Source organism: Sceloporus occidentalis, unplaced genomic scaffold (assembly GCF_023333645.1).
Source record: "Sceloporus occidentalis isolate IW3139 unplaced genomic scaffold, rSceOcc1.0.p SCAF_95, whole genome shotgun sequence".
NCBI lineage: Eukaryota > Metazoa > Chordata > Lepidosauria > Squamata > Phrynosomatidae > Sceloporus > Sceloporus occidentalis.
In genome coordinates, this window is record NW_028317075.1 from 1,176,392 (window position 1) to 1,200,937 (window position 24,546).

Here is a 24,546-nt window from a genome sequence, read left to right on the forward strand (position 1 = left end):
TTTTAATTGAAACCGTCCTTTCTGTCCATTGTGTTGGATTTACTGCACATAGATTATTTTTGGTGGCAGCTGTTTGCTTTTCCTCTTTATGCTGCTAGCGAATGTTTATCACAAAGTTGCTCCCAGGGGATGCAATGTATTATCACTAAATATGAAATATTTCTTTATGAATAATAGCAAATTCATTTGGTGCTTAACTTTTTTTCCCCACTTTTCATGTTAGTTATGAGAGCAAAAATAAAAAGGTGACTTTTCAAGGATATGCCAACAAAAGTTGTATGATGATTTGTGCAGCAGTTTTTCCGCTTTGAAATGAATAATGTCTACATCTGGTGTAATCGTACAGTAGTTATATTGCAGTTTGCTCCTATTAGGAGGAATGTGGTCTGCTTTTAGTAACAGAGCTCAACATTATAGTCGATTCATGGCTTTATGTTTCTTCATTAGTGTGACGGAGACCCAAGCAGGAACAGGGCCAGAACGCTCTCATATCGTCCAGGGCAATGTAGAGCAAAGGGGAAACCTGGACAAACAGATGGGACTGTCACAATTCGCACACGTGAATACCTAGAATCTAGATTAGAGAGCTATTTCCCCTAGTAATCAAGCCTTTGGGGGGGTCATAATTAACTTAGCCCTTACATACAATAACCCACCAGCGCTGTGAAAATAGGTGCTGTATAAATAAAAGAGAATAAAATGGATAGACATACATACATACCTGGAAACTCTACTACTGTGACTTAGAGTCCCCAACTAAGCTATGCTTTCCTGGGTCTCTGGGTCAGTTTCTTTATCTCTGGACACCCACTCTGCTACCCTACTCAGAACAATTAACATTTTCTAGGGATAGTCTCACCCCTTCATGAAGCCACTCCACTAGAAGAGGGGAACCTCTGGGTATCCTTCACTGGGAAGTATGTAGATACATAGATGGTTAAGTAGATAGTCAGGTAAGTAGACCGTAAGATAGCTCATTGCAGTTTTATACAAGCACACACATAAAATACTAATAATATATGTGTAAGATCTTTGCTCACATTTTCCTTACAATTCAGACTAAACTAAATAATAACTATAACTAGAAACAGAGAAACTAGATTTTTCTCAAGAACAGTTACTGCATGGCATAGTCAATTCATTTTGCTCTTGGACTGGCAATGATGTGGAAGCCCTGGGACTTTAAGGCTGGTGGTTGCCCGATGACGTGAGAGTGGCGGAAGGCTGGATAGAGAGCACCCAATCTGCAGCTGGAGCATTTGCCAAATGACCTGTCCAGGCAAAGTCTTGGCAATGGTATATTCACTTTATACATATGCATCAGTAGCTATATTGTATTTAACAGACAGTTTTAGCAGACAGTTTTAGTCATGTTTCTTTCAAAGTTGCAGGGGGACGCAACATAAATTTAAAACAGTTTATATGATGACTAAAGTGTCTTGAATGCCCAAAACACCTTTAAGTCAAATACATACTCCCTCAAGCTATTTTAATAATTTTATTATAAAACTAGGTATAATTATGAGAAGCTCTAAAAACAAGTCTGTGAATGTTTCAGACATCCAAGACAAATACTGTCAGAATAATTAGTGCTGGTTTTAATTGGAGAGAAATCCACAGTGAACCATAATTGGTTACAGTTCTGTTGAAACCAACTTCATCATTGTAACATAAATTATATTCTGGATCCTAAAGCTTATATAACGTATCATATTAGCCCTGGTAAATCAATGCACATTAAACACAATAATTTCTAAAATAGAAAATTAGCTTAAATAATTCATGTATGTATGAATATACCATATGACCAAATCTACGTGGCCACCTGACCACACCTTTATGAGCTTGCTGTATAATACAGAGTTGCCTCCCATTCTTTTAGCTAGTCGTTCTACAATATTTTGGAGTGTGGGATTTTGGGAAATTTGCGCCTATTCACCTAAAAGAGCATTTGTGAGGTCAGGCAGTGATGTTGGACGAGAAGGCCTGATTCCCAATCGAAGTTCCAATTTCTCCCAAAGGTGTCCAGTAGGGCTAAATTCAGGTCTCTGTGCTGCTCACTTGACTTCCTCCCAAACCCTGAAAACCACCCAGACCATTAACCCTCTTCCACCAAACTGTACCATAGGCACTATGCAATCCAGGGGGTAGCATTCTCCTGACATCCACCAAACCCAGATTTGTCCATCAGACTTCTAGATAGTGAAGCGTGATTCATCATTCTAGAGCAGGGATAGGCAAAGTGTCGGTACAAGGACAGCAGTCTCAGTGCCAAGATTTGTGAAGGTGAATAGAACATAATTAACTTGTCTGCCACAGACCCTGTTAAATATCCACCATGAGCATGTTGATAACTACCCCTGCTCCAGAGAACACGTTTCCCCTGCTCCAGAGTCCAGTAGCTCCAGAGTCGTGGCATTGCATATAGTGATCTTTGGCTTGTGTGCAGTGAAGTTCCCGATGCATGGTGATTGTACTGATATTGCCTCCAGACGCAGTTTTGAATTCTGTTGTGATACTAGCTAAATGCCATACAGAAGATGCATTCACCCAAACACATCTCCCTACACTGGTGTAACTACAGGGGTAGATCCTTCTTCCTGTGTCCTCATACTGTTTAAAATTGTTTAGAAAGGGCCCTTCCTACCTGGACCACACCGATCAAGATCGGAAGGGCCCTTTTCTAAACTATTTTGAACCGGCACGGGGAGAAAGGAACGTATCGGGGTCACGTGACCCCGTGGTGAAACCGAGGCAGTCAGCACAGTGTGCGCAAGCAGCCAGAGGGAAAGCTGCAGGAGCGGTGAGAGGTAAGCGGGAGCGGGAGGGAGGTGAGATGTATGTATATGTGTTTTTTAGTTAAAGCAAAACTGTTGTAGTATTTATCAACTAAGTGTATTTATTGAAACTACCTGTTATCCTCTTACCTCAATGAAGCAGAAATATGTGGTTAGTGGCGGTAGATATAGCATACCAATATATATTCCCCCTCACGTACATATATATATACATACAATATTTTTTTCCATCTCCTATATATGGGACTTGTATCTTGCATTTATTTACCTTTTTATTTTTCTAAAATTGAATGACATAAAATCATTAATGAACAGTGTAATTGTTTAATTCTTGTTCTTACCCTCAAAGTACAAATTTAACCTTTTGCCTGTCAGAGTGATGTGCAAAAGACTGAATTATGTCACTCCAATTTATCACATAGCATTAATGTGTGTAGGCTAATAAAGGTAAAATTGCAAGAGTAAAACAGGTGACCTCAGGTCCATGTGCCCAGCAACTTGGTAGAGCTAATCTCTTGATGACTATGGCAAGGGGTGTTAACAGAAGCCACAGGGCCCTGGTGAAAAAATTACCCCAGGGTCCCCCAAATTCACCAAGCAACATGTCTCACGGTGCCACCTTTGCCCCAAACAGCTTGAAAGTGCTTTTCCCCCAAGCAGCTTATCAGTGCTAACCCCCAAAATGTCTGTTTGGGCCATCTTTACTCTAAGCTTGTCAGTGCCACAAAACAGCTTATTTTTACCATCTTTGCCACAAACAGCTGGTCTGTGCCATGATTGCTCCCAAACAACTTGTCTTGCCACTTGCCCTCCTCTTTTAACATACACTCTGGTAGATATATGTAAGGACAGTTACACAAATTACGCACACTTACTCATACTCATTAACACATACATACACATGTACACATTCATTCTAACACACTCCAGGTCACCCCATCTACACATATATGCTCACTAACATACCCCTACACATCCATGCTCACACACACATACACACACAATTACACATCCATGCTCACACACACAATTGCACATCCATGCTCACACACACAATTGCGCATCTATGCTCACACACAATTGCACATCCATGCTCACACACACAATTACACATCCATGCTCACACAATTGCACATCCATGCTCACACACATATACATAGACATTCATGATCACATACATACATACACGCATATATACAAACATTACTATATACTAAACTATTTTGAACCAGTACGAGGAGATAGAAACAAGTGTGAGCCCAGTACTTATGCAACTGTCCATGGTCATTTACACATGTAACCTCACTGGAGATTACAGTAATTGCAGCTGTGTCATTGGCTCCCCTGCAATTCTTGTACAGTGTTGGATGTGGAAGGTGAATGTTTCTTGTACCACAATGGTTGAGGCCTGTCCATCAAGGTGTGCAGTGGGGTGTTGAAGAGTCTATAAAGAGGAACTCTGCTAACAGCTTAACCAGAACAAGATACCTAACCCCTCTAGCTGAGATTGCTGTGAGCAGTGAGGACAGCCAAGCAGTAGCTGAAGGAGCAGGCACCTGACAAATTGATTTGGTTACCAATTGGTGGAGTGGTAAGAATATGATCTCTCCCCGTCACAAAAAAGGGCACCTTGAACTTATTTTACACAAATAGGAGACCAGTTTACACTGACTTACTTTAATGGTGAATGAACCTGAATAACCAAAGTCTATGTGGATTGCTAGCTTTTATGGGCCCCAACCATGTGCACCAACTAAAAATATCAGACTGCCACTTGGGTAAAGACTAGGGTTGATTCCCACATTCGCTTGTGAGTGAGTGAAGTTATTTTGATTATATGTTTATTACTTTATTCTGAATTGTTAAACTGCATTGAACTATAATCTATGGAATCATTTTGCAGATACCAAATACCAATTGTATCTTGCTACTTATATGGACAATGCAAAGGTTGTCTATCACTTCTTTTAACACCATATCAGCTTTCCGAAAGCATAATATCTCGATAGAGTGTTTACTGAGTCCCTTTCTACCGAACACAACTTGTAATTGAGCCAATGTGACACATTCATGGTCTTTTCATTACCCTAATGTGAGTGAATGAGCGGATTAACGCTCAGTTCTTGATAGAAATGTCTAATTTATTCATGGGTGTAGTTAATTGTAGAAGTTTTTAATACAGATTCTTTTTAACTGAGGTTATTAGTTTAAACTTATCTACAGGAAATAAGAAAATATCTTAAGACATATTTCACTTACAAATGCTTAAGTAATTTATTGCAGTTAGCTCTATGTGAAGAAAAGTAATTGCATTAATGTTTTAATTTACATTATTATTGGATTGCTTAAATGTAATCTATTCACTGTATGATGTTCATAAATCAAAAAGTAATCAATGTGTGTATGAAAAAGCATTAGAACTTCTAAAATGCCACCATGCATTGCATACGAATTCTACAGGGTAGATCAAGATCTGGAGGGGCAAAAGATACTGGATGTCAAAGTCATGGAACCAAAGCTCCTGCGTCTTTCCTTTCACTGCAACATTAATATAATGTGTATACACACATAGACAAATATGAAGCAGTAAAGTATTCTGCCCTAGGACAACTAGCTGCGACGACAGTCACCAGGTGCTGCTCAATGCGCTGGTTACGAAGGAGATTTCTGGAGAAACTTGCGTCCATACTAAGCATTAAGGTACTACTTGCCCCTAGAACACAGAGCCCTGGGATGTGACATCATATAATGTTCAGCAGTGAGGATGGTAGAGGGACAGATTGAGTGGTCTGCCCTGGGTCAGACCTATGGCACCACCCAAGGTAAATAAGGAAGCCACTTAAGAGGCACATGCATTTATACAGAACCACTACATAAATGCATACATGCTGATTTCCATAAAGTTTCATACAATTGTCCAATCTCGTACCCACAGGCCATCTCTGCTCCTTCAATCTAATGTCTTGGTGGATCCTTATACAGCAACTCTGAGCTTTGACTTTTGCTTGGAAGCAGAAAGCCATGTAGATTCCACTCTGACTGCAACAGGACTAAAACAAGAGTCTTTTTATTGGCCAATTATGTCACATTACAAGGAAGTAAGAAACTCCCTCTACCATCCCTCTACCCTCTACCATCATTGATCATGCTCAAAAATTGTTGTGTATCTGCAAATACCCCTGCTGAAGGAGAGGTACCCCATGCACCAAGTGGACAACAATCCAAAATGTGCTCTTGTACACAATTTGCATTAAAACAAGCTTAAAATATTTATTAGATTAATATATTATGGCACCAACATTGTTATTTTTATTAACACAGTAACCAAATATGTCCATATTAATATATACACATCAAACGTTAATGACACACAATCATATGCGACATATAATGGTGTGACTTATTATAGTCCATTACAACGGCAGAGATAAAAGAAGATTCTGCCAATAATTTCACCATGTAACAGTTTACAGAAGAAACATTATATGCTGGCTTGTGTTTCTTTTGTGGACTAAGTTTACACATTATATGGATATGTTGATGTACATTCCCTTACTTTCTATACTATGTTTCCATTGAATGTTTTTCAATTTAATATCATTAGTGTAATGTTATTTGAACTTTTTCCATTGAGTGTCATGAAGAGAAGAAAAAAGATGTTTCCTTTAGCACTCAAATATTTTAATACTATCATATAGAGGATGTAGTTGATTCTTAACAGCATCCGTTTCAAAAAATAAAGACACCTCAAAAAACAATAAGTTCAATTTTAGGTACATTGTAATGTTTGTATAGAGGGATCTTTTTTCATTCTTAATTTTTTCTCATTTTCACTATGATATAGCTGAATAGACATTAAAGGCAAAAACATTGATCATTATTTTAAGTCTGGAGTTTTAACACCAGTAGGATTTTTGTCTAAGTAAAATCCTTGGAAACTGCTTCTACAAAGTTCGGAGCTGACATCAATATCGTGAACGTACAGATTATGGCAAAGAGTGAAAACGCAACAAGACACAAACGGTCTATGACAGCAGCAGCAAACTTCCACTCACTGCATATTTCCTCCCCTTCGTCCTGCTCTCTGAATCGCCTTGCAATATACTGGACTTCCTCTAAGATTTTGGCAATCTCTGGAATACTTTCTTTCAGAGATTTCTTTTGTATAAGATCACTGTCTTCTAGAGACAAGCAAGGTACTCTTCCAGACGTAACACTGGAGTCACTGCTAGGCGGACAACATGGACTCTCAAGTGTGTGGTACCCACAGTAGGTTGTGTTTCCATTAGTAGAATGGTGCCCAGTAGCAACGTTCATCTCGATGCTGCTAATGCTAGAATGATGGTGTGGGTAAATATATTTACATGGACTGGGCCTTTTATTTTCTCCAGGTTTTCTCATCCTTAAAAACCAGGCACACCAGTTTAACAGAATCACTCGAACCTGAAACAGAGAAGAGGAGCAATGATCGCTGATTTACAGGAGACAAAGAGATATGGACACCCAGACATAGCCAGTTATATCCTCTGAAAAGTCACATGACAAAAAAAACAAAAAGTTGTCACTGAACAGTCAGTAGCCTCAGTTTGCTTTTCACACAAAAGTATCATTATCCATCATCCTGGGATCATTAGCGGCCTAGTCATATCTCATCTCACTGCAAGGCTCATGAAGAAACTTATGAGATGTGTTGTCAGTACTTGGGATGGAGCATATGTTGAATACCTGCTTTATGTTCCATCAGTTATGCCCTGTCCATTCTTTGCTAGACTTTATGTACTTTGCTTTCCAGTTCACTAAAGCATTACAAGAAAAATGACATCTCTCGCAGATACCCTATACCATCTATTTCCACTCTTTCCCTGCTGGAGGTATCTACATAGAACAGAGACAATTAGAGTAGCATCGTCAGCAGGATATGAGGTCAAGCAGCAATTGTGCCAATAACCAAAAATAGTGACTAGGACCATGTTTTTAATGGACCTGCTATAATGGATAATGGTCTCTAATGATGCATGGAAATAGTATCTGGAGAGTGAATAATTAGTACAAAATTACATTTAGAATATATAGTTCTACAGAATAAAGATCAAGGAAGCGTCGGTAGTTTGAAAGATGTATGAAAGAAAACTTAAATCAAAAGTCATGCTCTATAGAATGTGGTGGAATTCTGTATAAGAACACTATCTTTCTCTCCCTTAAAATAATGTTATTGGAACACCTTCTGTGCCTTTAGAAAATATACATGTGGTACATACAGGCAAAAGGCAATCAGATTTTACTATTTTTTTAATGTAGGGAAAGCCATTGATCTTTCTGTGTTTTGCTTATGGTGGGTCAAAAGTGACAAAGCATAGAGCAAGCAAAATACAATACACTTATGCCAATATGGACTTGACTAAGACATGATCACAAAGTCATGATGTATGTGGAACAACAGGAGAACGTACCCATCTAGGCATTTTTCCTGCTTGTGGATCATGGTGGTGAAATTGCAGCACCAGGACAGTAACCACTACTGACAGACCAACAATGACCATAATGCTTGCAAAATACTGAGCTGTAGAGAAAACAAATATTTATTGTAACATCTGTACACATTTAAACCGCAATATCAAAAGACAGTGTCACTAATACAACTTATATTGAAATATTGGCACATGTACACATTGGAAAATCATTGATATTGTGTTTATCCTGATTTAGGCAATGTTAACCATGAAAATGAATTTTGGAAATATTTCTCAAGTCAGTCAAATGGCAAAACAAAATAGCTTCTGCAAACTATGCTTTGTTGATTCATATACTTCAGCCTAAAGATTTTTTCCATACCAACTTCTTATGCCCCTTTGTCCACCCTCTTCCATGAATCAGTTACTGAAAGAAAAATAAAACCCATTTTTATACAACACGTGTACATTTAATGAAAGTGCTGGTTAGCAGCACATAGGATGTATAACTGAATAATTGATGTCCTTCTGTTGGTTTATATATCCTGCACACCGCATGGGAGCACTTTATGTAAGTTGGTCCTGAATCTAAGACAAGACCAAAGACTGATTAAAGTTTGAGTCTTTTCAAAGGTCATCTGCCATGAAATGTCTATATTTTCTAGAAAAAAAGGCCAAATGGCAACTGTATTCTAGTCCTGGAATAGATCCAAAAGCATTTAGTACTGTAAAGCACAAAGAGTTCAACTTGTGGGGGAAAATGCTTTATCAATTACCTTTTAAGGGCTCATCCGTCATTGTCAAACTATGCCTTGGACTCCTGATCTTGCATCCTCCAACCACATTCAAATACTTTAATAACCCCCTTACCCAGTGGGCATTGAAATACTCTCAGTGGGGAAAGGGGCAGCTATGGATAAAATGACCCTGTGAAGATTATTTCTGTCATTATGTTCTTTCGATTTTAGTACGAACGCTGCCTGTTTCATGTATTTGTGTGACTTAATGAAAACGAGGGCCATCTCCAACAAAACCTTGCCATGATTCATCGATTCCTCTCCACGTGTAGCCTCCATGTGGAAGGGACTGTGTGTAAGAGGGTACAGATCAATAACTGATAGGTAGAAGTAGCCAAGAAAATGGAGGGTGGTATCATTGATGGTAATGGCTGTGATTGATGAGCCCAACAACCTGTGGGAGCTTTTTCTTATTTTTCACTCTGGCCTATCAGCATTTACAAGGGTAAGGGAAAGCATTAGATACATAAGTGTGCCACCGCAATTTTAACTTACAGACTGGTGAGAGCTGGAGTGTGAGACAGTGACAGTTAGCTTAGCAGAGTCTAAGATTGATGCTCATTGCTCATATACAATACTATAAGTTAATAGTTTATTTTAGTGCAGAAAACCCTTTTTAAAAAAAAATAAAAAATGTATATGATATTGTGGAAATTCAGTCATGCTCCACAGGGCTGCCAGTGTCTGCCTGTCCAGGCCCAGTGCTCTACTAATATGGCTGCTCTGAAGGGACCTCTTCCTTTGGGAACGCCCCCCAAATGTCATTCTGAATAAAAATATAAGGCCCCCGAATGGTCGGGAAACAAAATTAATTGCCTGAAAAGGAACGAGTCGCTTTCATCCGAAGCAATTTTGCTCGCCGTGCACATGTCTACTTCAACTGTTATTAGAAAGAAAACATGTCACCTGAATTTCAGCTTGAGTGACAAATCAATATTTAGTCAATAAATAAATCATTTTATCATATTAATCATTGAATCCTTTCCAATGCTGTGTTTGGAGATGTATACTACTACTATTATATTTATACAAGCTAAGACTGTTCAGTGCACATTGAGCTTCTTGGCTGGGCTTCCTATAGGATGAAAGGCGCTTGTCTATTCTGGATACTAAGAAATAAGGAACATAGAATTCAGTATGACCTAAATGTTCTTTAATCAAGTTCGAAGCAATAAAATCATGAAAGCCAGCAGGAAAAAAAGATTGAAATGAAAATGTAGTTTGGCCTTTAATACTAGCCATATTGATCTAGAACGCAGAGGCTCTGAAAATAATGATATTTACAATGATTATGGTATTTTTAAATGAAAAAAGCTATTTCTTGATTGTAAGTGATTTTAAAAAGAAATGACTCAAGTATATAAAACATAATAACATGTATTGTAGGTACATGTACTGCATTTACGGCACTGCAGATATCTAACGTTTCCTACCTAAATCAAGCTATCTGTTGTTATTCAGTTTCTTTCCTGTTTGAACGTATTTGTAAATTCCTGACACATATAGCAATCCTTCTATCTTTCATGGTTTAGTTCAAAATGTACGATACATTTTGTTATTCTACGAATAAGATTAAGTGGTGATATATTTTCAATGTATTAATATATTAATTGTAATGATGATTTCATCATGTAACATTTTGCCTTATTCGCATTTTTCATTTCTTGGTTGGAACGCTTAATTGTAATGTGACACAAAAGCAGACACTGAAAGGTTATCGGCATCATACAACATTTTTATGTGATTAAAAACCAAACATAAATTCGTAAGAAGATTCTCTATTTGCAATGTTTCTGCCTCTTTCAGAGCTTTCTTCATTATCACAGCTATTTCCTGTTCTCTTTTGAATGACAGATTAGCCTCTGTCAATAATTTCCTTTAAATAGCTTCTGCTTTAAGGCCCATAACAAATTGGTTTCTGAGGGCTATTTATAACTAGTTCCAAAAATTACAGGTGCTAGCTAACTTATGTAAAGCCTCTGTTAATTATTTCACGTTTTTGTGTGCTGTCTACTATACAACTTGTAGCGCTCTGCAATTTTTAGCGTCTGTGAGTTAAAGTAATGACTTAAAATTGCATTTATCTCTTCAAAATCATGTCATACTTTGTACACCTTTTTAGTGACAGTAGTTACTAGACTTGTGCATTCGTATTCGGGAGAACATAAAAATGAACGCCAATAGTGTGTTTTCGTTGTTCAAACTGAATATCGAATAAACTAATATGGCGCTGGGTAAACGTACACAAAGAAGCAAAACACAACCAATGGTGGCCAGCTACCCTTCATTGGTTGATGCTAGATGAGGCCCCTGCCGGCGACCAATAGAGTCGATCATACGGATCTTTAACTCCTGGAACCTCCCCATGCCAAGTTTCGGCATTAGGAGTTAAACGTCCATACGAGCAACTCGAATGGTTGCCGGCAGGGAGCTCCTCTGGCATCAACCAATGAAGGGCAGCTGGCAGGGAGCTCCTCTGACATCAACCATTGGTTGATGGCAAAGGAGCACCCTGCTGGCAACCAATAGAGTCGTCGTTTAATGCCAGCAGCACCTAATGACATTGTAACCGGCCCAGAGACTGATGTGGATTCAGCCCCAGCCTTCAAAGAGACGATCCTATAATCTGGCTGGGGCTCTTAATCAGCCAGCACAGCCCTGTCTGCCCAGACGGCACCCGCACTACAGGGGGGATAACACAGGTGGGGGAACCCATTGTATTCTGTAATCCCCTCACCTGATACATCCCCTGTATACTGATGGGATTTGTGATGGGATGTGGCTGATGGGATTGGGGGTTGGGTTCGGTACACATTGCATTGAGATTGTATAAAGTTCTCTGTGTTTGTAATAAAGAGAGTTCTTCTTGGTTTTCTACGAATGGTGGTCTGGATGACCCGTGGATAGCTGAGTGCGATCCGTATGAGGGACTGACTGGTGATTCCTCAGACCTCAAACAGGGGTACCCAGCCTTGGGTACGGTGACCCTGTAACAGACATAAGTGCATCTGACGGCTGGATATCACACCAAGCAACTGCCCAGTGCACCAGATGGACAGTCTGGGCCTGCTGCCCGTGTTCCACCTACTCTCTGCCTCTTTAAAGGATAATTGGAACTAACCCTGCTCCTACACACAGCAAGCCCTTTGAGTATAGTCCCATGCCCCCAAGAGAGTGGGAGCTTTGGGCAGCCAACCCTGGAAAGTTAAAACATGAACAGTTTTAAAAAAATTTTTAGAAACCATCTTCATACCCTGAACAAAATCCCTCACATTGACCATTTTAAATCCATCCAGCAGAAATGAAAATGTTCCGCAAATATTAAGGGTAAACCTGTGTAGCAACATTAACATGAATATATCGCATCATCTTTACGTTAACAAATAAACTTTAAACTGAGAAAAGGAAAATTGATCTGGGAGCATCGAGTTCAATCTTGAGTTACATGTAATAGAAATTCAGAGTGAAAAGGATGCGTTGCATAGCTATAATTCTTAATATGCTCTAATGACCAATCAGATTAACCCTGTGTATTACTACAATAATGCCAGTATAGTATTATCACAATAATGCCACACAAAGGGAATGTAAAGGCTTGTGATGCATCAAAAACAGCGCTGGAAGATGCTGAACTTTTAACCTTACTAAGCATGTCAATAAGCCTTTAATTTTCTCTGTCTGCAACGGTGCTTATTATTTCAGCAGTTATTATAACAGATGGTACCTAAAATGTACATGATAGACAGACTAATTTCCTCTAGTGGCATTTGTTCTGGTTTGGAGACGAATGATCCATTTTGTGACAACCCAGAGTATCTATTCAATGAAATTACAAAGCAATACATACAGTATATATATATATATATATATATATATATATATATATATATGTATTGCTTTTGACTTGCGAAAGGGAGGTTCAAAATCTTGAAAGCTCATCTTTAAAGTGGAATGCTAGTTCAATATTATTATTATTAATATTACAGTACTCTTTTTTTACTGGACTAATATATATATATATATATATATATATATATATATATATATATATATATCAGGACTAAGCCCAGGGTCACTGATGTCTGGGTGAAAAAATGTTGGCGTCAACAGGTGGGTGAGGCAATATTGCTAACTCCTTCCCTTAACAAACATAACCCTTTTAACCACACCAATTTCTATTCCACCTATTTGGGCCCCCTAACTTTACCATGTAACATGTCACTCACTTCACACAGTGCCAGCTTTGTCCCTAAACAGCTTGTCAATGCCATTTTTGGCCCAAACAGGTTGTCAGTGATACCTGTGAAATTTGTTCTACTGACTGTAACAGCGTTGCGGAATCTGCCGGCGCTTTACAAATAAATGTAATGTAATGTACCTTTGCCCCCCAAACAGCATCACACTAAATGTGTTAGTGACACCCGTAGCTCTAACTTTAAAGAAGCAGCTGAGCGAAAGGGGCAAAGCCGTAGCTATCTATTTTTACCCCAGAGGCAAGAACAGAAAATTGTGTCCCCGCTATATCTATACAATGGTTATTTTGAAGAAAAGTAGATAAATAAATAACAAGGAAGTTAAAACTGCAGAGTTAAAAAAAATAGTAAAACACATTTTCCCAAACCCTGTGATTTATTCACATTTTGACACTGAGGGTGTTAAAGCATAACTCCCATCAATATATATACCGAGCCTGACAGTGGTATACCACAACGTCCATCACCACAACCACGACAGTACAATGCCTATCATTATATAGTGTGTCAGACACTGAGGTGAGTACAGTGTATCTCTTCTCATTATAGTAAGATAGACACAGAGAGTGGAACGGCATATCTCCCATCACTATATACTGTGTATACCTACATTGAGGGTGGTACAACATAACTCCCAATTTCACATCAGTATATTAATATCACTTAATTGTATGTGCTGGGCCATTGGTTCAAGCCTTCCTAGGTTTCACACCAAATAGCTGTATTCTGTTCAGTAATGATACAGGACCAGCTGGAAGAAACGATGAAAGGCTGACCAATCAGAATGCACAATTAAGAATATGAACATTGATTAAACACAGATCAACAAATTACACAGATAAAACAAAAGTTTTATGGTGCGATCAAGTGAAAAATGCACATTAGTATTTATGGCCGCACACCCAAGGCTAGCTGTGGCACCCAGATTGCATCTATAAGACTTGCCCAGCACTTAGATTGCATCCACATGACTTGCCCCAGCACCCAGATTGCGCTCATAGGACTTGCCTCAGCACCCAGATTGCACATGTAGGAAATTTTCCAGTACCCAGATCGCACATATAGGACATGTCGCAGTACCCAGTTTGCATACATAGGATACCCCAGCACCCACATTGCACACTGGGAACTGCCACCTTTCTTTCTCCCCCTCATTATCTCTTCCATAAAAGTTTCTCTTTATTTATTTAAATATTCTTACTACCCCCTTTTCTCACTACAGTATCTACCCCATCTTTTCTCAACCCCCTCTACCTACAGTAAAATACACTACAGTCTCTACCCCCTCCTTTCTAGTTCACTTACCCTGCTGAAGTCCTGCTCTGGGAGCGTGAGGCCTCTGTCTTGCTGCTCTGATGCAGTGCGTGCAGCTTCACTGCATGAAGTGCTCAGCATAAAGTGCTAGCATTGAGACCGTCCTCCCACCAAGGCAATCAGGGCAGCAGGGCGGGTGGCAGCACGGAGCAGAGGAGAGAGTGGGGCGACAAATGGTTGCTGGAAACTTTTTCATGAGCAATCACTTGGCACCCCTCTCTCTCCTCCACTCCTTGCTGCCTGGGTGCTGTGCACACTGTGTACCCGCCTCGTCACAGCCTTGGTATATATATATATATATATATATATATATAACACCAACATTTTATTAATTGGGCAATTATGACCAACAGAAGACTTTACAATATCTTGGAGTACCAGATGTAGTATTCAACCTTTGCAATTACTTTCAGATTGAGCATATGCAAGTTGTAGTGAAGGTAGCTTTGGCAGCTTTTACTTGAGTACACGAGATCAACTCATATGCTCATGGATATAATTTGAGTCGACTGACAACCATTACTTAACGTATTTATCGGCGTATAACACGCACTTTTATAACTAAAATACGAAGCAGAAACCCTACCTGCATGTTATACGCTGATGAATCCTAGAGCTGCGCGATTTGCAGCCACGTCTCCCTCACTTCTGGTCCTGGGGAGGGCGCGTGTTATACTCCGGCACGTGTTATGCGCCGATAAATACGGTATATACCGTATTTGCTCGATTATAAGACGAGGTTTTTTTCAGAGCAAATGCTCTGAAAAATACCCCTCGTCTTCTAATCGGGGTCGTCTTCTAATCAGACCTCAAATAGAGGTCTGATTAGGAGACTAAGATCCAGATCCCCCGCACCGCTGCAGGGGACCTGGATCCCCTTGTCTCCCCCACCCCACACACTTACCGGTGCTTCCTGCTGTATTGCCGGGGCAGCGGGTTGACGTCTACGCGATTCGCGTAGACAACGTCCGCTGCAGCCGGAAGGAGGCGTGGCTAGCAGCGGGGGTTGTCTGCGTCCGTCGCGTAGACCTTCCCCGACTGTCAGAGATCAGAGTTCCCCGCACCGGTGCGGGGAACTCTGATCTCTGACAGCCGGGGAAAGTATACGCGACGGACGCATACAAACCCCCGCTGCCAACTCCACCTCCTTCCGGCTGCAGCGGAAGGCGACGTCAACCCGCTGCCCCGGCTGGAAGCACCGGTAAGAGAGGGGAGGGAGGGGGAGAGAGTGTGTGTGTGTGTATTAGTTAAATGGGGGTATAGGGTGTGTGTGTGTGTGTGTTAAATGGGGGCATAGGGCATTTCTGGAGTGGCGTTAAGGGGGCATTTAATAGAGCACTCTGCCTCCTGAAATGCCTTATACCTCCCTATATGCCACCCTGCCCCATAATATGCCTTTTAACCCCCTAAATGCCAGAGTGGCATATAGGGGTATAAGGCATTTCTGGAGGCAGAGTGCTCTATACAATGCCTTTTAACTCCCTTAATGCCACTCTGCCTCCTGGAATGCCTTATACCTCCCTATATGCCACTCTGCCCCACAATATGCATTTTAACCCCCTAAATGCCAGAATGGGATATAGGGGTATAAGGCATTTCTGGAGGCAGAGTGGCATATAGGGGGTCAAAAGGCATACCATGGGGCACAGTGGCATATAGAGAGTTAAAAGGCATATCATGAGCCACAGTGCCATATTGGTGTGGCAAGCCTGGGGGCAGATGTGCGTAACTGGGGGACAGGTTGGAAAATACAAGGAAATAAAAACAAAAAAAATATTTTTCTCAATCATAGCTTTTATTTAAAAAAAATAGTTTACATGAATTAACATTTACTGGTAAAACTTTTTTCCTTTGGGGTCGTCTTATATTCAGGCTTTTTCTTTTTTTCCTAAGTTAATATTCAGATTTTGGGGGGTCGTCTTATAATCAGGGTCGTCTTATAATCGAGCAAATACGGTATATATATATATATATTAGTGTATAGACCACTAAAGCAATTTCTTTTGTTTTTGCAGCAGGAAAGGAGGTGCAGCTGGTGCAAGTCACCGGACCCACAACCCCCAGGGGGCCCTGTAAGGAAGATCACATGATCTCCCTTCATGAGCTGCTCTGGCTTAACAGAGGCCTCTACATTGCAGCGGGCCCCCTGTTTAGTATGGACACCAATGACAGATGTATGGCCTCCGTCTCACAGAGTCTGAGCACCAGGATATGATGTAATTTCTCGGTGGTGAGACGTAGGCAGCACGTGAGGTTCGAAGGAAGAGGATCAGGAGAGCGGTGTGTATAAGTATATTAGTGTGTGTGTGTGTGTGTGTAGGTGTATGTAATTATGTAAGCTCGTTAGAGCAGGGCCTTCCTTACCCCTTGTTTCAGTATGTTGAGTAGTTATACTGCTTGTTATGTCTTAGTTACAGTGCTGTAGAACATGAATGCATTATATAATACAATAAATAATAGTACCGTATTGGCTCGGATATAGGCCGCCCCCGTATATAGGCCGCACCCTAAAAGTTTGGTGCTTTTTTAAAGAAAAAGTTTTTTTCTTTAAAAAAGCACCAAAAAAACCATGCTGCCACTCTGTCTCCCCCCCCGAGATATACTGCCACTGTCCTCCCTCCCCGAGATATGCTGCCACTGTCCTCCTCCCCCCCCGAGATATGCTACCACTGTCCTCCCCCCGAGATATGCTACCACTGTCCTCCACCCCCCCCGAGATATGCTGCCACTGTCCTCCTCTGCCCCCCGAGATATGCTGCCACTGTCCTCCTCTGCCCCCCCCCCCGACTTACCGGAGCAGACTCCCGGGTGTCTTGCGGGGCCGGCGGGGGACATCTACGCAATACGCGTATACAACTTCCGGTGCCGGCACATCCGCTGAGTGCCGGCACCGGAAGTTGTATACGCGTATTGCGTAGATGTCCCCCGCCGGCCCCGCAAGACACCCGGGAGTCTGCTCCGGTAAGTCGGGGGGGGGGCAGAGGTAAAACTTCCCCCCGTGGGAAGTGCTGGCAGGGGAGGCTGTCTGAGCGTATCGGGGAGTAGGATGCAGGTCCCCTGCACCGCTGCGGGGGATCTGTATCCTAACCCCTTTGCCTAACCCCTTTGCAGTCCCGGGCGTCGGGTACTAGACCCCGAATATAGGCCGCACCCCCACTTTAAAGACTTAAAGTGGGGGGAAAAAGTGCGGCCTATATTCGAGCCAATACGGTAATATGTGCGTAAGTATGTTACTGTGTAGAAGTATGTTTGTGTCTGTATCCGTGTAGAAGTATGTTACTGTGTAGAAGTATGTTAGTGTGTGTAAGTGACTCTTAGGCGTAGCAGGTTGGGTAGGAGCCCAGTCGCAGGTGATACTAGGGGCTCTGTCTGCACCCCACGCTGCATCATAACTGGCACAGGCACAAAGGCAGATGCACCACAGCAGGATACAGACTCCTTGAATAGCCCACACAGACTGGGACTGGGCTGAAAACCTCTGCAGGGCACAAGGCTGGAACTCCTCGGACAGGACCCAAGGCTGGAAACCCTAGGCAGGACACACAACAGGAACATAGCTGGAAGTTCACAGACGGTGTACTGGACTCACGGCAGGACTCCCTCAAGCTGAATTAACACCAGGAGATCAGAGGAACAAGAGCCAAGAAGTCGAGAGCATGGTCAGGACAAGCAGGGTCAAAACAGTTAGAATTCAATGGAACACTGCTAGAAACAGCACAGGGCCAGGAAGTAGAGATTTTATTTTATTATTTTGTTTTGGTGTATTTGTTTTCACTTGTAAATTTAATCATGGAGGATATGTTCTTGTTCTTACGCCCAAGTTAAGTTATATCACAACATATATAAAACCTTATGCATCATAAATATAATATAGCTCAGGCTGTATGACTATTTAATGTCTTAATAACTACTAAGCAACATAAATCCAAATTGCAGTGTTTGTGCTGATGTTGTAGAATTCCAATGATATTTCCTTAATCAAAAAATATTGAAAAGTCGATGAAAGACCTATACAGAGTGTTATTTTACTGGAACAGACACAGTAACTTTAACACGCAAAAGAATGTCAACATCAATTTAATAACTCCAGATTTTTTCCACTTAGTGGAACCAAATCTATTTAAATATGCCTGAAGCATACATAGACCTACGTCTAACAAAAATAATCAAACACAAAAAATGTTTAATGAACAGGGACAGGATATGTTTATTAATCATTCCATGCAACTGAGGAGGCTTGCTAATGAATTCATGAAGCCAAATCTCTAAACGAATTGAAATTCTATTGCAGTCATGGTGCAGCATAGATAGATGCTAATGCACACAACGAGACAAACACATTTAATTTGTAGTGAGAATTTTAAAAACTAAAAGTTAACTAAGAAAGTGCTTTTATTTTATCTGGTTGGGATCAACATAGCGGGTTGGATGCCTCACAACACACAGGGAGTGTGTGTTGTTAGGACTTACCAGCATGCCTGTCCCATGCCATTCTGGTCCGCCTGTCCTCTGATGACTACTGCAGTGAGACCAGCTCCGGAGACCTCCTCTGCCCGCTATAAATCTTCAGAGGTAGCGGGCACCAGCTCCAAACCCGCTACCTCTTAGCCTCGAGACTGCAAGGCAGACCTCGCATCTCCCTGTTGGGGTGTGCGGTCACGTGATCGCTACTACTAGCGCCTGCATGAATGACGTGCATATTAGCTCCGAAAATTGTGACCCAGCTTGTCCTTTGAGTATGCTTCTTGGTTCCTGATTTGGCTCCGTTCCTGCGCCTGTTGATGCGGCTTGTTTTGACTCTGCTTCTGGATTCTGACTTGGCCTTGATATTGTCCTTTTGTTCTGACCCAGCTTTTTTGGCTACGTCTCCTTCGGATCTCCTGCCTTCAGTTTCTTCTGAGTTGTTCTCTGAGGCCAGGCCTACTCTACTACAAATCATTACATATGCTAGAGTGAGTGTGGAGTGTTTATGTGGAAGTATGTATGGGTTAGCATGACTGTGTGTGTGTTGGCATGAGATTGTAAGCTTGCGAGCAGGGCTCTCTCCACCTAATGTATCAGTTTGTCTTAGTCTGTCAATTCTCATCTTGTCATACCCCTTGAATATATGTATTGCATTAAGCGCTGCGTAGATTGTTGGCACTATATAAATAAAAGATAATAATGATAATGAGTGTGTGTATATGTGTATTAGAGGGAGTGTGTGTTAGCGTGAATGTGTATGTATAAGTCTGTGTGTGTAAGCATGAGTGTATATGTGTGTTAGTATAAATATGTATGTTTAAGTGTGTTAGAAGAAGTGCGTATTTGAGAATGTGTGTTAGTATTAGTATTTGTGTGTTAGCGTAAATATGTGTGCCAGTATATGGTAGTTACCGAGGAGGGGAGGTGGGCAAAAGGCTGATTGGGCCATGTGGTTTTGCCTTCCCCAGACCAGAAAGTGCCAGCAGTCCCTTGATAAGGCAGTTACAAGCATGGTATTCCATTATACCTATGAACTGATACAGTGTTGACTGTAAAAAGGATTGAAATTCTCTCCACTATGTTCTGGAAATATTTATATACACATTATCTGAGAAGAGATGGGTTAACAGCGCACTATTTCTCATTTTTATTCCATACTAGAGGCTACCCCTAGATTTCGGTAGTCCCTTTTTGCCTTCAGGATATCTAGGCAAGGATCAGGTGATAGAGTTCACTTGAATTGTTTTAGACATTCATTTTACGGACGGTTCCAGTCAGCCTCCAGGGCTTAAAAATTCTAGGGCATGAACGCTTTATCCTCTTATTTCACTTGGGAAAAAGAATCTAATGAACAGATGAACAAAGTATGTTCTGACCTAAATGCCTAAACTTCCAAAAAAGCTGTATATTTCTAATATACCATTTCATATGCTCTAATTATTTAGAGATAGAAGTACTTAAGGTGCAAAATGTAAAGGTTCTTATGGTAAATCTTAAGAAAGGGAGTTAAGAGTTTATTAACTCTTTGTATGGGATGGTCAGTTGTTTTTTTCAAGCTTGTCTGGGACTTTTTATTTAAATAGTATAGAGGTCTCTTTTGAACAGAATCTTGGTGGCGTCATTACATTTGCTTACTGTTTTGATTATACACATGAGGTAAAATATGAATAACATTTTATATAATATGCATCACATGTTGAATGTATTTTATGATATAAAAGAAAAGTTTCTAACTTACCAATGAGAGGCACAGAATCTGATGTTGCAGGCATAATCTCTGCTACCAGCAGCATGAACACAGTCAATGACAGAAGCACTGTAATACCTTTAGTTAAGAAAGCAAAATACAGCAAACAGAAAGCATTACTAAAACAATAGTGTTATATTTGTGAGGCGTTCGGTGCCTACTGATTCTTGAAATATAAAAATAAAAAATATAACAATGTTATAATAACATAGTAAAATGGTTGATGTAGGAGACTTAGTCTTACTGTAAAAAAAAATACTGTGCATTTACAGCCGTAGCCATTCCCATTTGTCTATTTTATTTGTTCTGGTAAAATTTTGCAAGTAGCAGTTACAAGTACATGTCCAGATACTGTGTGCATGCACTGGAAAGATCATATCCCTCAACAGTCCCTTTATCCCCAGTAGCTGTCCCACTGTCCTAGTTTTGGAGGCAGTTTGAACCATGGTACAGTTACGCTCTCTCCCACACACATGAAATGGTGTGGGGTATGAAATCTATTCAGCTGCACCCAATACATTACTTCATTCACTGATGAACCTAGCAGTACCTTTCCATGCCATCTGTCCATTAGCCTGCCAGAGAAGGTTGTGATGTATTTAGGCTAAGAGCTGCCTTAAACCAGACCAAGGGCAGCTGTGCTCTCTACTGAGCACCAGGAAACGTTCTATTCAATAAAAATGGTTGCACTATTAGACATCGACATTTGATGAGTGCATGCTATCTTCTTGTTAGTTTGATTACTGCTATACAACGAAACAAGCAAGACTGATATCTGTGTGGACATTGCACGTACTGAATTATTGGACTTTTGTTTTTCGCACACTTTTTATTACTTCCATCCAGATTTCAGAGAACAGGTCACAACTCTCTCTTCCGTCTTGAAAATATATATTTTCCAACGGCTGACACATTGCAAAACAGACTTATGTCTTATATATGTTACATCTCTTTAGATTTAAAGACCTACCAAGAGAAATCTTCTCTCCTGAATCGGCTGGTAAAAGGAATACAAGTAATGCCAGTCCAGATATAAGGACACAGGGTACTAGAAGATTTAAGCCATAGTATAATGTACGTCGCCGCATTGTAACCGTATAGGTAACATCAGGGTATGGTTCCTTACAGCAGTCATAATACAGTTCATTTCTTTTGCCTGGTACATCTACATGAAGAAATATAGAAAAGAGATTAAACCATGTTATCCTTTTATATATTACATTTATTTACTTATAAAAGTCATTTGAGATCATATTTTCCAATTTCTTCTCTCAAAAAATAATTTGTAGGGACAGCAAAACCTTATGACATAAGAGCAGTAGACAATTTTATTTCAAAGATCAAATGCAAGGATGAGAGATCACAGTCTAAAACTACACAGCGGTAGCTTTTAATGTAATACAATAAAATATATCTTCACTGAGAGGATAGTGGTTAAGTGGAATTGTCTTCCTGCAATGGTAGAAGTTACATGGATGTATAAAAAATGACAATCCAGTACATGTGCAAAGGAAGTTTAATAAAATTGTGCAAATATAGGCTGGATGAATGTAGAGGACTGCAAAAAACTTGCAGGCGCGGGCGGTCTTGCTGGGCTGCGGGCGGTCAGGCACTGTACCTGCGGGTCCCGGTAATCCCGCGGAGTCCCGCAAGGCTGCCTTCTCGCTGCTCCCTTACAGTGTCTCCTATCTTGCTCCGCCCAGGAACAAAACGGAGTCACATGATGTGACATCACTTCCTGTGACTCCGCCTGGGCGGAGCAAGAGAAGAGACGCTGTGAGGGAACAGCTCGAGGGCAGCCTTGCGGGACGGACTGCGCGGGAAATCAGGTAAGGAGGCGGGCGTGATTGGCCACAAATGTGGCGGGAGCGGGCGGGATTGGCCACAAGTGTGGCGGGAGCGGAACACCCACATTGCGGGAGCGGGATTAAAAACATTGGGAGCGGGCGGAAGCGGGATTAAAAAAGCCGTCCCGTGCAGGGCTCTAGATGAATGGACAAGATAATATATATCGATACCTCCATCAAGAATTGTACACTAATTTCGATTTTCGAGATTGCAAACTTGTTTGAGCAGAGCCCTATTTACCTTTTGTTTCTGTAAATCCAAATTGTTATGCAATGCATTACTTGTTATGTCATACCTGTTTACCCACTGTACTGATATGTATTATATATATACTGTATATATATATATATATATATATATATATATATATATACACACATGTGAGTTATATTATGATAATAGTATTTAAGTTCATAAATGAAAAATAATACTTTCTTCTAGGCATGAGGCAAACAATCTTTTCCTTATGGACAGCCTTCTAAAAGAGCAATGATTCGCTCAGAAGCACCAGTTGTTTTGCTGACCAATGGAACTAGGAATCTTGATGCACTAAACTGAACCAAGTAATTTGTAAATCATTCTCTTAGTGAATGGTGTATTATTGGATCACTAGCAGTGTTGGTTTGATATGAAAATGTCTAATAATACATTTACAAACAGTGAATAAAATTATGTCTCACATGAAACAAATTATATGACCAAAAGTATGTAGACTCCCCTCCTGTGTATTGAGTTTAAATGTTTCAGCAACACCGATCGCTGCCAGGTGTATAAAATCAAGCACATAGGCAGCCATCTTCATAGACAATCATTGGCAGTAGAACGGGTCGTACTGAACAGTACAGTAAATGTGGCACTGTCCTAGGATGCCACCTTTGGCACATCAGCACAAGCACTGTGTGTCAGGAACTTCATGAAATGTGTTTCCATGACTGAGCAGCTGCATACAAGCTGAAAACCATTATGAGCAATCCCAAGCATCGGCTGAGTGGTGTAACCCGCCACCGGACCCTAGAGCAGTGGAAATGTGTTCGCTGGAGTGATGAATCATGCTGCACTACCTGGAAGTCTGATGGATGAATCTGGGTTTGGCAGATGCCAGGAGAATGCTACCTATTAGAATAGATAGAGGCTACTTTGAAGATTGGTGGAGAAGGGATAATGGTCTGGGGCTGTTTTTCATGGTTTGGGCCTCTTAGTTCCAGTAAATGGCAATGTTAATGCTGCAGCTTACAAAGAAATTTTTGACAATTGCATGTTTCCAACTTTGTGGTACCAGTTTGGGGAAGGCCCTTTCCTCTTCCAGCATGACTGTCCCCGTGTGGAATGCTGATTACGAGCAAGGCCTTCTCATCCAACATCAGTGCCTGACCTCACAAATTCTCTTTTTGGCTGAATGGGTGAAAATTCTCACAGACACACTCCAAAATCCTGTGGAAAGCCTTCTCAGAAGAGTGGGGGCACTTATAGCCGCAAAGTGGGGCTTTAAGATAATCTTAAAATGTTATATTTAACCCCCATCCTTGTGTGCAGGAAATTGGCGTGTAAGTGTATATTTGAGCAATATACTCTATGGCAAGTCATTTTTTGTGATTCCTAATGCGAGTCGGCTTTAGTTGTTTAAGCTCTCAGTTTCTTAACACTAGCAGTTTAAGAGTTCACAGTTATTGCTATGAGACAAGAACTGTAAATTCAGTCTCATGATTTCAAGCTAAATAAGGCAGTTTCTATAAATAGATCTATAAGCAATCATTTTGATGTATAGTTTTCTAAAATACATACGCTGTTATAAAATATTTATAGCCGTTACTATGATGTCTGTGCATTCTAGCATATTGTAGTATATGAGACAGTATGGTTTTTTTCTTTTAAATA

The 24,546-nt window shown here is 40.6% G+C and overlaps 1 protein-coding gene across 1 annotated transcript in view; it reads right to left on the reverse strand.

Moving 5' to 3' along the window:
- Positions 1–6,716: 6,716 nt before the first annotated feature.
- The window catches only part of LOC149284300 (neuronal acetylcholine receptor subunit alpha-7-like), a 40,521-nt gene continuing 22,691 nt past the window's right edge, over positions 6,717–24,546 (reverse strand). Inside the window, exons 7-10 of the mRNA XM_089496885.1 lie at positions 21,794–21,988; positions 20,815–20,901; positions 8,249–8,358; positions 6,717–7,241 (exon numbers count right to left, since the gene is read on the reverse strand). Coding sequence (XP_089353011.1) covers positions 6,717–7,241; positions 8,249–8,358; positions 20,815–20,901; positions 21,794–21,988 — 917 coding nt within the window. The remainder of the gene's footprint in view (positions 7,242–8,248; positions 8,359–20,814; positions 20,902–21,793; positions 21,989–24,546) is intronic.